Source organism: Hemiscyllium ocellatum, chromosome 1 (genome assembly GCF_020745735.1).
Source record: "Hemiscyllium ocellatum isolate sHemOce1 chromosome 1, sHemOce1.pat.X.cur, whole genome shotgun sequence".
NCBI classification, from domain to species: domain Eukaryota; kingdom Metazoa; phylum Chordata; class Chondrichthyes; order Orectolobiformes; family Hemiscylliidae; genus Hemiscyllium; species Hemiscyllium ocellatum.
The window spans coordinates 59,921,290-59,939,034 of NC_083401.1; the positions used below are offsets into that span (position 1 = coordinate 59,921,290).

At 39.6% G+C, this 17,745-nt stretch overlaps 1 protein-coding gene across 1 annotated transcript; it reads right to left on the reverse strand.

Moving 5' to 3' along the window:
* Positions 1-1,502: 1,502 nt before the first annotated feature.
* myorg (myogenesis regulating glycosidase (putative)) lies at positions 1,503-16,148 on the reverse strand. The gene is made up of 3 exons (XM_060856057.1): positions 16,064-16,148; positions 5,524-5,620; positions 1,503-3,931 (listed from the first exon to the last, which is right to left on the reverse strand). The coding sequence occupies exon 3, from the start codon at positions 3,824-3,826 to the stop codon at positions 1,709-1,711; it is 2,118 nt and encodes a 705-aa protein (XP_060712040.1). The 5' UTR covers positions 3,827-3,931; positions 5,524-5,620; positions 16,064-16,148; the 3' UTR covers positions 1,503-1,708.
* Between the last annotated feature and the right edge of the window lie 1,597 nt (positions 16,149-17,745).

Genomic DNA, 17,745 nt, shown 5'->3' on the forward strand with positions numbered 1-17,745 from the left:
CATGTGGTCAGTCGGCTCATGTGCTTTCTGAAGAGCTTCATGAAGAACTACAATGCTGTAGTCAGTGATTTCAGTGTTAAATTGTTAAATTTAGGTTAAATAATAATAATAATAATAATTGATTTAACAATTTACTTAGCCTAACACAAACGATAGCATGGTCTAACTACTATTTTTGTTTTAAATTTTACAGATATCTTTGGTCACTTGTCCCAACCCTGTTTTTCCCCACTGGCCCTATTACATATATTGCGTGATCTTCTAGAACACGGTGTCACACAGGAATGCAACTACCGTGTTATTGGAGGACTACCTGTACTGCAAAACTTAGGACATTGTGCTAACTCATTCTATAGTCATTGCAAATATAATAACTGAAAATATCAATCCCAGAGACATCATTCAACCCTCTGTACCTGTGACGATAGGATTTCCTCCACTATTATCATCTATTCCTTTCCCATTCCCTTGTTTTCTCCTTACATCCTTTAATAAATTAAATAATGCATTCAGGTTCAAAGTCATTGTGTTAATACATTCAATTTTATAATAAGTTTGCGTTTGATTTCTGCCCCTAATCTTGAGAGTCTGTTAATAACAAAAATGACTTTCAAATTCTCAAAACGTTGTATGGGTTTGATTCTGCCATCACTGGAATAGAAAAGTTTATAGTTTTCCAGTTTCTTACATTTCTCACAATTTTACTTTTTTCCATTTGAAATTCACTTTCAAAAAGATCCATAATGCCCAGATTTCTTCCACACCAGAAAGTTTTACAATTCTCTACTCTCCCAATTCTGACAAAATTAATTTCAGTGAACTGGATTTGTAATAAATTTTCCCAAACCTACTTCCTGTAGTCTCTCCTGTATGCCTCCTAATTTGGGAACAGCCAGTTTTGATTCAACTGCTCTCAATTTTTTTTTTTTAAAACCTTTCATGGGATGCAGGCATCACTGGCATTTATTACGCATCCTCAAATGTTGTTTAACTGAATCACTACTCGGCCATTTCAGAAGGCAGACATAAGTCAAACTAGGTAAGAACAGATTTGCTTCCCTAAAAACAAAAAGATATTAGTGAAAACTCATTAGGTTCACAACAATAGACTCAATAAAGATCATTATGAAACTATTTTTCATTTCTAGATCCTTTCATTATTAATCATCACGGTAATCATCATCATCATTGCATCCAGGTTCTAAAGCATCACCTGGGCCTGCTGAATTACTAGTTCAGCATCCCACCATCTCCTCCAAATTAGTTAAGTACAATGTGTTTTTTTTTAAGCTGTTTCTTACTAAAATAATTTAGGATTATCTGATTTACTAAAACATTAGACTGGGATTTATTTCCAATTCGCTGCTATCTCACTCATGTGATTTTAACAGAAATAAGCCTGTCCTTTAAGAGAAATTTTGGAAAAAATACTTCCGATTTCATTTAGCTTTATTGTTCACTTATTTTCCTTTTCATTTTGGAGTGATTAGTCTTCAAAAAAAAAGATGACCGTTTCATCTAGGGAAAGCGAACTTTTTAAAAAAAAATCTCCATTTACTCAAATTTTAAAAGGTGCCCAAGTATAATATTAACATATATTTGCGGATAATCCTGGAATTAAAAATAGCTGAACACATACTATTATTAGTAAAAAACAAAATCCTGTTTAACTAGTTATCCAAAATACACCAAATTAAAAAAAGGCAAATCAGATCATTCGGATGAAATAGGCCACTTCATCAAGGTCAACTGCAAAGTCAGTTAGCAAATTTGGTGTCTTATCAAAAAGGTCTCCATTAAAACTTTGCCATTTACCATCAGGAAGATAGATATCTCTTGCCTCTTTACCCTTTTCTAGAATGGGGGCTACCATAAGATAATCCCCAACGAGGAACTGTGTGTCTACTTTTTGTGCCACTTTGTCATTTGGAGCAATCCACCAAAGGGGCCTTATAATTGGATTACCTGTCTTAGTGGTTTCCTCTGCGAGCCGAAGGATAAGGGGCATAACTAAACTTTCTCGGAGCTGAGTGAATTTATGTGCAATTTTCAAAACCTCCTCATCATAAAGCCAAGGAGGAATGGAAAATTGCATAGCTGGAAGAAAAGCTGACAGTTCGAGCCAGCGAATATAAAGCTCACGGTCTGGAATCTCATCAAGGCCATCAGTTTTGTTTGGATAAACGTTTCCCCCAATCATATCAGGCAATATGAAGGGGTATCCTAAAATACCCATGGTGAGGACAGTTGGAATCAGGGATTTTAAGCCAAGCTCATAACCCCAAACAGAATCACGGTCAATCATACGAACGAAACAGGGGAGATTCTGTGTGTGGTAGCCTACTCTCACTTCAGCTAACATACAGTATGAAGCTGCAATTTTTGCATACAATTTACTAAACAAGCTCGGATCAGACAGAGGCTTGTGAGTGCTAAACTTTGCAGGTAGGTAACTGGTCTCACCCGCATCAAATTTGAAAGACACAATCCCGTACTTTGACCTTAAGTACTCCAATTTTTTCTGAAACCAATCTGTGGTTTCAGGATTGGTGAAGTCCAAAACTGCTGCAATCCCATTCCACCACTCCACAAAGGCAGGAAATTTCCCACTGGGATCCATCACAAAATAAGAATTTTCTACACCCTTGATAAAACTGGGAGAATTATAATTAACAAAGGGATGCACCCATAACGTCACCTGGAACCCATCATCCCTGAGCTTTTGAAGGAGTTCTGAAGCATTTGGAAACTTCACTGGGTCAAAGTTAAATTCTCCATAGCTACTGGAGTATTGATCATCTATTTCAATATGACTGAAATTGAATTGATACTTCTTGATTTTTTCTGCATAACGCAAAACTTTATCCTGGTTCACTTCAGTTTTAAACAGAGCCCACGTGGACCATTTAGGGTACCTGAACATCAATTCTGAAGGTGTAATCTCAGGCTTTCTGAAATGTTTTTTGGCCATGTATCTGTGGATAATTTTTAAATCAGAACCAATACAAACTTGATAACTTAGTTCTACAAATGGTTGTTGTCCTGTGGTCGGCTGAAACGGAGAATCTTTGTAGCGAGCATGCAGGCAAAATGCTTCTTTATCTGTGCTGTTCCAACCAATGTGCAGAGGGACTGAGTCATTAACTCGAACAGCTACAGATTTAGAGGAGATCCAATACCTTTCTAGAATTCCACCAAATCCATCACGTATTGAGTACACATCACCTGTTATATATGGCTTAGGATCCATTACGCCTGAAATTTTGATAGGCCAATGCTGTGTGCTAGTTTCTGCTCCTCCATACCAATGTCCATCTGCCCAATACATGCAATGTTCAACAACAGAGTCCAATACGACTGTCTTCCATTCAATGTTGTAACAAGTTATGGTAGCTTTGGGTTTAAAGGCTTTGACAAAGAAGTCCACCTTTTCTTCACCAGATTTTGTGCAGTTTACCTCATTTCCAGCTTCATCTTGAAAACATGATTCAAGGTCAATAGGAGCAGATTTGAAACCCATTTCAAATAAAACAATGTTAGCTGTATTCTTGATGAAAAAACCATCCTTATAGAGCTCCAACTGATCTATTTTGAAGCTGTTTAATTTCTTCAATGATGCAGTGTAATAGCACCATGCAACTACTGCTGCAATTACCAGCAGCAAGCCCAGTAAAATAGTACAGATCAAAGGCTTAACTTCTTTGGATTGTTTCTCTCGAGCAGCAGGTAAATTTCCTGGCACGACCTGGTACATTGCATCAACTTGTGAGTTTTCTCCACTACCTGCCCGACGCTGTAGCTGATCTCGTCTGTAGCTATGAGGCATAAGGTTGTCATCAGATACTCTTGTCTCTTTGGTATTTTGTAGCAACCCCACAAATGGATTACTGTCGAATCACCAAATGGAGCCGGAAAGTATTCTGTAGGAATTCTGGATGATGGGAGATATATTAAAAAAAAAGGTCTTTTTAATCATTAGCCTGCTAAATTACAGATTTCCATTTCATATTCCAATGAATTTTCACAACTTAAAAATTAAATCAGCTCCCAGTTTGTTTTGTTTGACAAGTAGATTAAAAGAAAATCCAAATGATAAACCTGTGTGGAGTTTGCACGTTCTCCCAGAGTTTGCATGGGTTTCCTCCGGGTGCTCCAGTTTCCTCCCACAGTCTAAAAAATGTGCAGGTTAGGTGAATTGACCATGCTAAATTGCCTGTAGTGTTAGGGGCAGGGGTAAATGTAGGGGAATGGGTCTGGGTGGGTTGCGCTTCGGCGGGTCGGTAAGGACTTGTTGGGCCGAAGGGCCTGTTTCCACACTGTAAGTAATCTAATCTTTACTACTCTGTTTCATTCTGTGCCTATTGAGCTTTCACTAAACCCACGTCGCTTATCCCAGATCCAGGTCCCCAAATAGATTCACTGCTCATTATAGATGCTATATTTACAGATTCCTTCAATAGCTTCATAGAGTCAGAGAGATGTACAGCATGGAAACAGATCCTTCGGTCCAACCAGATATCCCAACCCAATCTAGTCCCATCTGCCAGCACCTGACCCATATCCCGCCAAACCTTCCCTATTCATATACCCATCCAAATGCCTCTTAAAATGTTGCAATTGTACCAGCCTCCACCACTTCTTCTGGCAGCTCATTTCATACACGTACCACCCTCTGAAAAATTTGCCCCTTAAGTCTCTTTTATATGTTTTCTCTTTCACCCTAAATCTATGCCCTTTAGTTCTGGACTCCCCCAACCCAGGGAAAAGACTTTGTCCATTTATCCTATCCGTGCCTCTCATGATTTTATAAACCTCTATAAGGCTACCCCTCAGCCGCCAATGCTCCAGGAAAAACAGCCCCAGCCTATTAAACCTCTCCCTCGAGCTCAAATCCACCAACCCTGGCAATATCCTTGTAAATCTTTTCAAGTTTCACGACATTTTCCGAAAGGAAGAAGGAGACCAGAATTGCACGCAATATTCCAACAGTGGCCTAACCAATTACCTCCCAACACCTGTACTTAATTCTCTGACCAATAAAGGAAAGCATACCAAATGCCTTCTTCACTATCCTATCTACGTGCGACTCACTTTCAAGGAGCTATGAACCTGCATTCCAAGGTCTCTTTGTTCAGCAACACTCCCTAGGACCTTACCATTAAGTGTATAAGTCCTGCTAAGATTTGCTTTCCCAAAATGCAGCACCTGACATTTATCTAAATTTAACTCCATCTGCAATTTCTCAGCCCATTGGCCCATTTGATCAAGATCCCGTTGTAATCTGAGGTAACCTTCTTCACTGTCCACCTCCACCTCCAATTTTGGTGTCATTTGCAAACTTCCTAACTATACCTCTTATGCTCACATCCAAATCATTTATATAAATGATGAAGAGTGGACCGATTGAAAGTGCAGCATTTTACTTGCACCACATTCTATTGTTAATAAATCAAACAGCAACCACAATTAATTACTCACTTTTCAAATTTTCATTTTTAAAACCAGCAATAATTCATTACTTACTTCGGAATACAAAAACTGCATTCCAGACATGGTTAAAGTATTCTGGTAATAAACTGTCGAAAATATTGAATGCCTTTGGTGAGATAAGCAAAGGTGCCTGTAAATGTGAAAAGATAATTAAAATATGATATTCAACTAATAATACTATTACACACAGACACATCAACTGCATCATGAATATAGCAATTAAATGTGTTAATCAAGGAAAAAGGTAAAATTGGTACGATGCATACACCTTCCTCAACCTTGAGCTGTCTGGGTCAAGATGAGACCAAAGGAGGTATGGTTAGTAAATTTGCAGATGACACCAAAATTGGTGATATAGTGGACAGTGAAGAAGGCTATCCAAGATTATAAGGAGGCCTTGTTTAATTGGGTCAAATGGGCTGAGAAGTGGCAGATGGAGCTTAATTTGGATAAACGTGATGTGTTGTACTGTGGCAATACAAACAAAGACAGGACTTATACAATTAATGGTAGGGCCCTGAGTAGTGTTGTAAAACAGACAGACCCAGGGGTTCAGGTACATAATTATTTGAAATTTGCAGAGTTGGAGAGGTGGTTAAAAAGGCGCTCAACAAGCTTGCTTTCATTGCTCAAGTCTTTCAGTATAGAGTTGAGAGGTCACGTTGAGGTTGTACAGGACGTTGGTGAGGCCTTTTCTAGAATACTGCGTCTAATTCTGGTCACCCTGTTATGGGAAGGAAAATGTTAAACTGGAGGGGGTCATAAAAGATCTACCAGGATGTTGCCAGGAATGGAGCATTTCAGATTTAAACATTGACCAGAAAGACTAGGAGTAGAATACGTGCCTGAAACCAGTCAGAAAAGAAGCAAAGAGTTCTAGGTGCTCTAAGATGTTGTATGTGGGAGAGATGCATAACGCAGTTTTCATCCCAGTTGTAGACAACTTTGATCCCTTATACCAGCATACTTAGGCAGAATAATAATCAAGTCATGAATTGAGAAAGATATTCAAACTATTTTTGCAAATTGTTCTACAGCTTAATCCATTGAATAAACTCTAGTAATATTCATATAAAGCTTTCTTTGTTTTGTAAAGGACATAAATAGTTACACAAAATTCAGAAGAAGGTGATTTTGGAAAGGCATGTAGTTGATGATCACAAATATTACAATTTAAGTCAATTGAAGATCTGGTGATGGCTTCATGAACCAAATGGTCTCCTTCTGCATCATAACAATTCTGTGATTCTAATCTATAGAAGAAATTCCAATGCATCTATTCTGTTACCCTGCTAAGATGGGCTGCAGTATAGATTCAAAGCCAGTGTGCCTTGCAAGTGACTGTCATGAAAGGATAGTCATATATACAAACAAATGGCACATGCTTCCAGCTTCACATATTTCTGCTGAATGACATTGCACTGTCAATTAAGCACCTTCAAAAACAAAGCCTTTGAGGTCACAAGTGAAGCAGAGACTGAAACTATATTAATTTCTCCAAGATATCAAATATTAATTACACCCATTTGAAATGAACATCAAGGATTGCTAGCCAGTGTTATTCATGAGAAGATTACACAGGTAAATGTATTTTGCTATTTCTCTTATGCCACTTAGACCTTTGTGCTTCAAGCACATTTCTGGAACCATAGATTTCTCCAATATGAAAATTCCTACCTTGGCATGATTGAAAGAGAGAAAGAGAGACATTTACTGAGGAATGTCAGGCAGCTCAGTTTGCAAGAGAGTTATTCAATTTCCACAACAGATTCTCACACACCCACGGATATCAATTTGCACTGATCACATTATTTGTATTTGTAAAACACCTTGAATATAATAAATATCAAAGGCACTACACCGGACCACCATAATGAAAAATTGACACCACAAAAGACAACCTGCCTTTTCTCCATTTCTGCACGAATACCATCCCCAAAGACAGCTTAAATGCACATCCGAGGTGAACACAAGGCTAGCATCAGTTAAATCCATTTCTTTAGTCAGCTCTGATTCCTTCCCCATCATCAGTAATCAGATCTAATCTCTCACTCGAAATCTGTTTCTAAAGCAAAAAAATTTTTAAGTTTTAAGTTTTATTAGTTAGCTCTTCTGTTCAGCACAATTCAATGGATGTTTGTATTTTATAAAAATGTAGAACATGTACTGTTGAGGTTAGCATGGGTAGACGATTGGTTAACTAACAACACAGAGGTTTGGATTAGAAGAATTGTTTCTGGGTGACAACCTCAAATTTGTGGAATGCCACAGGGATCAGTGCTGAGGCCACAATTATTTACAGAATATTTTAATGACTTGGATGAGAAAGTAAAACGTATTCTAGCCAAGTCTGCAGATGACACAAAAAGTGCTGATGACAACCCAAAGGATCTGCCCTGGGATAAATTCATGTTAAGCAGTTGGGCAAACACATGGCAGATGGAATGTAAAATGTGAAAATTTGCGGTTATGCACTTTGGCAGGCAGAAAAGAGGACTAAATCTTACTCAAATGGAGAAAGACTGCAAACTAAAAATAAAAACGACAGAACTGACAGACTTGAGAGTCCTCATACATGACTCACAAAAAGCTAGCAAAGTTCAGCAGATTATAGGGAAGGCAAATGGAATGTTAGCCTTTATTTTAAAGAAAATGGAGTGCAAATGGTAGGCAGCTGATGATATGAAGTTAGGTGGGCAGGCAGGTAGTACTGAGGAAGTGGGGAGGCTGCAGAAGGATCTAGACAGTTTGGGAGAATGGTCCAAGAAATGGCTGATGGAATTCAATGTGAGCAAATGAGAGGTCTTGCACTTTGGAAAAAAGAATAAAAGCGTAGGCTACTTTCTAAACGGTGAGAAAATTCGTAAAGCCAAAGTACAAAGGGATCTGAGAGTGCTAGTCGAGGATTCTCTAAAGGTAAACATGCAGGTTGAGTCCGTGATTAAGAAAGCGAATACAATGTTGCCATTTATCTCAAGAGGGTTGGAATACAAAAGCACCGTTGTGCTACTGAGACTTTATAAAGCTCTGGTTAGGCCCTATTTGGAGTACTGTGTCCAGTTTTGGTCCCCACATCTCAGGAAGGACATACTGGTACTGGAACGTGTCCAGCGGAGATTCACATGGATGATCCCTGGAATGGTAGGTCTAAACATACGAGGAACGGCTGAGGATCCTGGGATTGTATTCATTGGAGTTTAGAAGATTAAGGGGAGATTTTAGAGATATAGACAGGTTACGCAAGTAAGCGAAAACATGGCAGATGCAGATGTAAGACAACCTTATTGAAAAGTCTTAGAGGACAATTCCGCACCATTTTCTAAAACTGTCTATTTCCATCTTTGTAATGTCATCCTACTCTTTCCTCACTTAGCTCATCTGCTACTTTAGATGTTCAACATTTTCATAGGAGGAGCCACATTTCAATTTTTTTTAAAATCGAAGAGAGGGTTGAGCAAATTACAGAACACATTCGTTTGGCAGAATATCAGGCATGAACTTTTAAAACAAAAGATTTTTTTTTTCACAAGATCATAAGACCTAGAAACAAAGTAGGCCATTTAGCCCATCCACCTACTCTGCCTGCCATTCAATGAGGTTTTGACTAACCAGATATTCCTCAACCCTACTTTCTTGCCTTTTCCCCATAACTCTTTATTCCCTTACTGGCTAAAAATCTGCTATCTCAGCCTTAAATATACTTAACACCATAACCTTGAAATCTTCGCCAGAAATGGTTCTCCAAAGATTCACTACCCTCAGAGAAATTCTTCCTCATCTCTATCTTAAATGTGCAACACCATTTTCTGACATTATAACCTCTGGTCCTAGATTCTCCCACAAGGGAAGGCAACCCCCTCAGCATCAATCTGGATAAGTTTCCTCAGAATCTCACATGTTCCTATAAAATCACCTCTCATTCTTCTACGCTCCAATGAGTACAAGCCCAATCTATTTAGCTTCTCACATGACAGTCCCTCTACACTAGGATCCAACTTACTGAAGGCAGTCTAACAACAATTCAGTGTCATTACATCATCCTTTGGAAAAAAAAGGGGACGAAAATAAATCACAGCTGGAATATCGTGAACAGATGAGTTTCAGCAAATCCTCTATAACTTTATACTCTTTTCCCTTTGGAATAAAAAGGGCAACTCTCAAAGCTTGATGCAATCCAGACCAAAGCACCCTGACACCAAAACCACAAGTCTCCACTCCCTCCACCACCAATACTCAGCAGCAGCAGGTATCATCTACAAGATGCACAAAGCAGACAGCAGCTTTCAAGCCCATGACCAAATCTATATTTGCTCATAAGACGAAGAGGGATTTTCAGAGTCAACAGTTATTGCCTTTCCACTTCAATACTACATTACACAAAATTATTATTTCAACTTTTTTCTTTTTTCTCAAAATGGCAGTGGAGCAGTGGGGCTCCCATCGGCTTTCTTTCTCTTTTTTTCTTCTTTTCACTTTTGCTCTTTATTTTCATTTTTCTTCATTTTCTTTTCTTTCAAGCCTCCAGAACGAGCCTAGCCCGGGGTTTCCAATGAGTGAGGAAAAGTCCTGCACTGGCTCCCCCAGCCTGCACTTGTAGGTTAGGCCTAGGCTCCAGGTCTGCAGCTAGACAGGTATTTGAAGGGAGGAAAAAGGTTGTCTTAGCCCTGTGCAGTGGTCTGACAGTGTGATGGTCTCACTTTGTGACAGTCATGACCCAGCATGGCAGTCTCCTTAGTCTTTGGCACCAGGTATTCCAGCGGCTTGACAGGCAGTGTCATTCAGGTTTAGTGGTCTGGGCCAGACATGGTGGTCGTCTTTGGAGGAGCCTTCCGGTCTAACATCCAGCAGCTTTACGTCGCAGTCTTGGCCTGGCTGCATCTTCAGAGTAGTCCATTGTTGCTAAACCAGCTTTACCCAAGTCCTGGAGCCATTAACTGAACTGCGATGAGCTTTGTTTTAATTTTACTTTTAAAAAAAATTATGTATGACTTCTGCCATTAATGTAGATGACATGGTAGGGCAACAAATAAAAGTTTAAAAAAAAAGATAAATTTCTATTCTATCGTCTTCCCACCACTTTCACCCCTGTAACAAAAGCTAATTTTCGCTGACACGGGGAGAACGTGCAAACTCCACACAGTCAGTCGCCAGAGACCCGGGTTCAATTCCCGACTCAGGCGACTGACTGTGTGGAGTTTGCACGTTCTCCCCGTGTCAGCGTGGGTTTCCTCCGGGTGCTCCGGTTTCCTCCCACAGTCCAAAGATGTGCGGGTCAGGTGAATTGGCCATGCTAAATTGCCTGTAGTGTTAGGTAAAGGGGTAAATGTAGGAGTATGGGTGGGTTGCGCTTCGGCGGGTCGGTGTGGACTTGTTGGGCCGAAGGGCCTGTTTCCACACTAAGTCTAATCTAATTTCAGTACTCATCATGTGTACGAACATCAGGCGACTACTGGAATGAGTCACTGTACCAAGGGAAGATAATTGGACATCCTTTCGATGTAGATACACACAAACATGACTGAAGTAAAATCTTTCTCAAAACATAAATTATGTACATACTAAACCAATAACAATGCCAGTCACTTGCTATATATAAAATCCTTGTCCAGTAATAAATCTCAAAAATAGTATTTAAAAAAAACTCACCCTGGCTATTTTCAACAATGATGTAAAACAGGAAATGTTGGCCATGCATTTCTATACAGCTGGTCTATTTTACATGTTCACCAGAATACACTTTTTTCAAATGAGTTAGAGACAGGCTCAGCGATGATCAGGAATCAATTCACTTGGTCTAATTTCCCCCCAACCCCTGCACAGAGTAATTCAGGTGTAGTCTAAACAAGCTCCAATACAAGTGAAGCAAGACTTCACTACAACTGTACTCAAATTTCATGTCACAGTGTGCCAATGTGAGAGTGAGAGTTTTCTGCCTGTCTGTCCAATGTAGTGTTTGTTTGTTATAGTCTTTGCATGATATTTGGTAAACAACATTCATTTTGCTCGTTGTTTGTATAGGGTCCTTTAGGTTCATCAGCTGCCGCTGATTGAGCGTGTTGGTAGGGCGACCATTATGCCAAAGGGTCTTAGTGGTTTGGTAGCCATTTCACAAATGTCTTTGATGCATGGTAATGTGGCTAGAATTTCTGGGTGTGTTGTGTCTGTTTGTTTGGGTTTGTTGTTTTGGAATCAGCAGACTGTTTATTGAGTAGAAGTTCTTCTTGAATACATTGTATAGGTATTTTTCTTCTGTTGCTCGTAGTTCCTGTGTGCTACAGTCTGTTGTGGCCTGTTTAAGTGATGTCCTGATGCAGGTCCGTTTCTGGGTGTTGGGATGATTGCTTCTATAATTAAGTATCTGGTCTGTGTGTTGTTTTCCTGTAGATGCTGGTCTGAAGTTCTCCGCTAACTGTTCGTTCCATTGTGACGCCGAGGAAAGGGAGTCTGTTGTTACTCTCTTCTTGTGCCATAAGGATATTGCTGATGATTATGTAGGTTTCCTCTAATTTGTTCCGTTTTGTGAGGATAAAGGTGTCTTCCATGTAGCAGACCCAAAGTTTGGGTTGGAGAGTGGGGAAGGCTGTTTGTTCGAGTCTCTGCATGAATGCTTCTACTAAGAACCCTGATATTGGTGATCCCATGGGTGTTCCATTGATTTGTTTGTAGGTCTTGTCATTGAAGGTGAAGTTTGTAGTAAGGCACAGGTCTACTAGCTTGAGGATGTTGTCCTTGCTGGTGAGGTTGGTGTTGTCTGGTGTTTGTGTCCTTGTTTCGTCTAGTACTGCTGTCAATGTTACATCAAAGATGTCTCTGAAATGACTGCCAAAAGACATGACCCACTATCACTAGTATCCTTATATACAGACAAAAAAGGACATCACTTCGACTGGGACAACACATCCATCCTCGGACAGGCTGAACAGAGACATGTATGGGAATTCTAGAAGCCTGGCATTCAAACCTGAATTCCAATAAACATATTGATTTGGACCCCATTTACCAACCAAGAAAAAGACCCAGGAATATTATCCACCTTAAGAGATCAAGACCATCAATAGAAAGCAGGACATAACAGCAATGCTTCACTGGAGGCTCACTGATGATGTTACCTAACATGGTGATGAAACGTCTGAAAACAAACCTTCCAGCTCAGTGAGCCAACTTACAACCTGAGCCCCAACCCAAGATACAAATCTTCTCAAAACAGGATCACATGATTAAAGTCTGGTTGAAGATTTGTAGCTCGGGTGTCCGTTGTTGTGGTTCTGTTCGCTGAGCTGGAAGTCTTTGCTGCATTCGTTTCGTTCCCTGGCTAGGGAACATCATCAGTGCTATTGGAGCCTCCTGTGAAGCGCTGCTGTGCTACAAATCTTCAACCAACATCACAGCAGCGCTTCACAGGAGGCTCCAATAGCACTGATGATGTTCCCTAGCCAGGGAACGAAACGTTTGCAGCAAAGACATCCAGCTCGGCGAACAGAACCACAACATAGGATCACATGATTGTGAGTTATGTTTATTCCTCCATGTAACCTATTAAACTAGAACAAAATATTTTGCATTCAATTTGCATTACCAGAGACCGCATTCAAATTGACCACCAATTGCCAAAATGTAGGATTTTCTTTGTGTAATGCAGCCTAGCTCGTACGAATAGTTAACAATACATTTATTGTTTTTTTTTGAGACTGTCCAGTGTTTTTTAAAAAAAATCAGATACAATGTACATTGCACACAAGCAAAAACTGAAAGTGCTAGAAAAACTCAGAACAAGTGACTGAAGTCACTGGACCCGAAACATGGACTCTACTTTTTAATCCACAGATGCTGCTAGATCTGCTGAGTTTCTCCAGCAATTTGTTTTTGTTTCAAATTTCCACCATCTGCAGTTCTTTGTTTTATTTTAAAGCATTTTGCAAAGTAATTTCAGTCTCTGCTAGATGCTACTCAACAGAGTTTTACATATGTATTTAGCAATAAGAACAGTCGGAAAGCATTCAAATGAAGAAGGAATGATGATTGGTTTAAAAATGGAGAAGGAGTGGGCACAGAGTTTGGGTCATTTGCAAGAGAAGGGATGGAGCCATGAGGAGAACCATTTTCATAAAGTCATACAGCATGGAAACAGACCCTTCGGTCCAACACATCCATGCCGACCAAGGTTTCCAAACTAAACTAGTCTCACCTGCCAGCATTTGGCCTGAACCCCTCCAAACCCTTCCTATTAATGAATTTATCCAAACGTCTTTTAAAGGTTGTAACTGCACTTGCATCCACCACTTCACCTGGCAGTTTATTCCACACACCAACAACTCAGTAACAAAGTTGCACCTTTCTCCTCGCACCTTAAAAATATACCAAGGAACAGGAAAATCGACGTTTCGGGCATAAGCCCTTTTTCAGGAAGAAGGCTTATGCCCGAAACGTCGAATTTCCTGTTCCTTGGATGCTGCCTGACCTGCTGCGCTTTTCTAGCAACATTTTTTCAGCTCTGATCTCCAGCATCTGCAGACCTCACTTTCTCCTTAAAAATATACCCCCTAGTTTTGAACATTTCCCCTAAGGGAAAAGACCTTTGTTATTAACCTTATCTATGCCCCTCATGATTTTATAAATCTCTATAAGGGCACCTGCTCAACCTCCTATGTTCCAGTGAAAAAAGTCCCAAACGGATATCGTCCATTTTTATAACTTGAACTCTCCATTCTCTGCAGCATCCTTTCATGTGCTAAGAAATGCATTGCTTGCAATGTGGAGTAGTCCCAACTGAGTAGTTGGAGAATCAGAGAATCCTTACAATATTTATTTGAAATCTGAAGGGGTTTTCCCCATAAATTCAAAACCGGTTTGTTAAAAAAAAGAGAAGGAACTTCTTTTTTGGTAGTGAATCTGTGGAACTCTTTATTGCAGAGGCTAGATTGTTAAGAATATTCAAGGCAGAGATTCACAGATTTTTAAATAGTAAGGGAATAAAGGATCATGGGAAAAAGCAGAATTGTTGTATCAGTCATGATTTCATTGAAAAATGCAACAGAGTTAATGGACCAAATGGCCTACTTCTGCCCCCACATCTTATAGTCTTATGGTGTAGGTAGATTCAATCAAGGTATTCAAGGGGAAATTGAGCACCAGTGCAGATATAATGGTCCACAGCCTCCTCCTATGCTAGTTCCAAATCAGGTTGTTGGGTGACTTAAGAGGAGCACTGGTAGTTGGAGATGGTGTCAATTTTTAATATGATGAAGAACTGTACCTACAGAATAAGTTAAGCATAAAATATTGCATTATGAAATAATGGAAAGGGATTAACTTCAAATTGGGAACTCCGCCTTTGTCAGTGTACAAGACTTTTCTGTGGAAATCATAGGGACAAAAGTTCTTCCTGCTACTCCATAAACTTGATTTCAGAAGACTAATAAATTAGATCAAGAGTTCTTATAAACTTTTGGATTACCACAGTTTTGACCACATGTGTGCACATGCAAGAAAGAGTCAATTTTGAAAAGGGGGGAAAAAAAACAATACTTTTCCTCTTTGTTGCTGCTGCTCTAGCCATGCTTCACTTCTCTCCCAACCATTTCTCATGACTCCTGTTTTTTTTAAATCACCTTTCAGCTATTGACAAGGTCTGCTGGCTGCTTCATTTATTTTAATTGTCAGTGAGATGTGGATAAGGGCTATTTTTTATTATTCATCCTTAGTAGCAGAGCCATTTCTTCCTAATTTAATTGTCCTTCCTATTTTTGTACAAAGGGTGGCAAGACAGATTGAGTAGTTACATTTAGATAGCGAGGTCATCTGTCATAGATGAGTCAGTGAAAGATGTGAAGGTGCAACCAATAGAAGACAATATGACAGACTGGGTCCTTGTGATGGAAAGAATATGAAACAGGAGCTCAAGTTGGGAACAAATAAGATGCCGGACTTGCAAACATTGGAGGGTGCCAATGACAGATGCGCACAACCAAGATCCCATAAGACTGGATAACAAAGATGATTTGAGACAAATTAGTGGTCAGCCATGCCAAAAGCGAAAGAGAGGTCGAGGACAGATGGTAGCAAAGTCATAAAGAGGAAGTAGCACAAAGAGCATTAGTATTATAAGTGCATTCTGGATCTGCTTTCAAATTGTAATTGTTTTTGGTCTGTGGCATGATAGAACTATACACAATAGAGTGCTGTACCATACTGCAGGAATATTAATGTTCAAACAGTAAAGTTAACATGTTTTGATTAAGCAGTTGGTTGACAAACAAAAATACCAAAATGTTCAAATATGATAGCAAGTGACTATTAGAAGATTTGACAAATTGAGAAGTCACCTAAGTGAACATCTAATTTTTAACAGTGCTGTAGACAGAGTCATAGAGATATAAAGAATGGTTACAACTTCTCCCAGCAACTCCTGAAATAATTAATAACTAACAAACTCCGACGTTTTTTAAGTACCGGAACCACTGTAACATTTCAATTGCCCAGAGTTGGGCAGGATAATTGATGAGAGTAAACTGTTGGACTCTCTGGAAACCACTGCTAATTAAACAAGATGATGCATTGGAAATAAAGAACTTACCGTTGAAAACAGTCGGTTGATCGTCATGTACAACAAGCTAACCCAGTGATACCTTGAAGTAAATGAAATCTGACACTCACGTCCTTGCTTGTGAAATTAAAGCCTTTCCTCCCCTCCCCCAGCCCCAAAACCACAAGACCAACACGGCAAGCCTCACCCCTTCCAGGAACTCCGTCAAACAATGGTCAATTGTGCCGTCAATCTTCTGAATTAGCCAATGATCTGCAGGTTGGGTGGGACTTCTGGCGTCCGGCGGCACCGGCGCATTTCTGGTCATGATATTTTACGGCAGCCGTCAATGCGGTACAATGCACCCTGGGAACTGGAGTCCAGAGAGACAACCGTTTGGTTTGTGTCTTTTTAAAGCTGCAACGTTGAGAATTAAACTTTACATTTAAAGTTTTCATTTACAGAGAGAAAGCAAATCATGTTTTTTTTATTGTTTCCAATCAGATGTCGCAAAAACATAAATTACTGGAAAGGTTTAGAGGTCTCGCAGCATTTGTGGGAGAAATCAGAGTAAACGTTTCGAGTTCAATGATCCTCCTCAGAACTCAGCGAGTACAAAAAACTTTTATTATTAAGCAAATTTTTTTTGGCACAAAGCTTTTGAACCGGCGGAGAGCAAATCGTCGTCTTTTTCCTTTATGAAGAGAAGAGAATTTCTTCGCCACAAGTGACACATTTTAATAAAAGGAAACATATTGCTGATGTAAATGTTCAATCAGATCAGCTAGTGTCTTACTAAATGGCGGTGCAAGTCGAGGGGGTTGAATAGTCTTCTCTGGTACTTGTTGATATGTTTAAATAGGAAACATTAACTCTGCTTTTCTCCCCACCTGCTGTCTAATGTGGGAATTTGCAGCACCGATTTCTGGGTCTAGTTGCTATTTATATAAATATTTATGTATTTTCATTTATCTATTTTAAAGCTGCTCCAGATCATTGGGAACACAATTTCCATGAGTGATCACTGATGCAGAAGAATAAAACTCAAAAATGTGACAGTTGTTATGACTTGTTTCTCCTTTGGGAACATGCTCCATTAATATTTTGTTGAGGACTTGTGTTGATGTCTTGGGAGGGGATAATGGGCCCTAAGGAACTACAGCCATTTTCCTTTATGCTGGATATGTACCAGCCGCCAGAAGGCTTCCTCACCTCTACCCATTTAGCCCCATTCTTCTTGATGTCACACCTGATCTCTTTGATGTCACACCTGCTGTCATAGCAGTGACTGTCACCTCACCTCTAGAAACAACGCCATTGTCCATATTTGTGGAGAGCTGGAGTGAATGGTCCTGAGCATTGGTGAGCTGGTTATTGATGAGTAAGTGCCACTTGACCGCACTGAACTTTCATTACTGAACTGAGGTTGGAGACTGAACCACTAGAACAGTCATTGTCAGTTTGAATTTATTCTTTTTTTTGTAACAGAAGGAGAGCATACCAAAAATAGCACCAGACATCTCTAAAAAAAGAGATGCCAACCTGGCAAAACAATCCCACAAAAAGTGAATCAGATCAAGCTCTGCAGTCCTGCCATGGTGACAGACAATTTAACAACTGGAACAGGATGTTTCACAAACTTTCCCATCCTCAATAATGTGGATGTTCCGTACGTTAGAGCATAAGACAAGGCTGAAGTGTTTGCAAACATTTTCAGCCAAAAGTGCTAAATC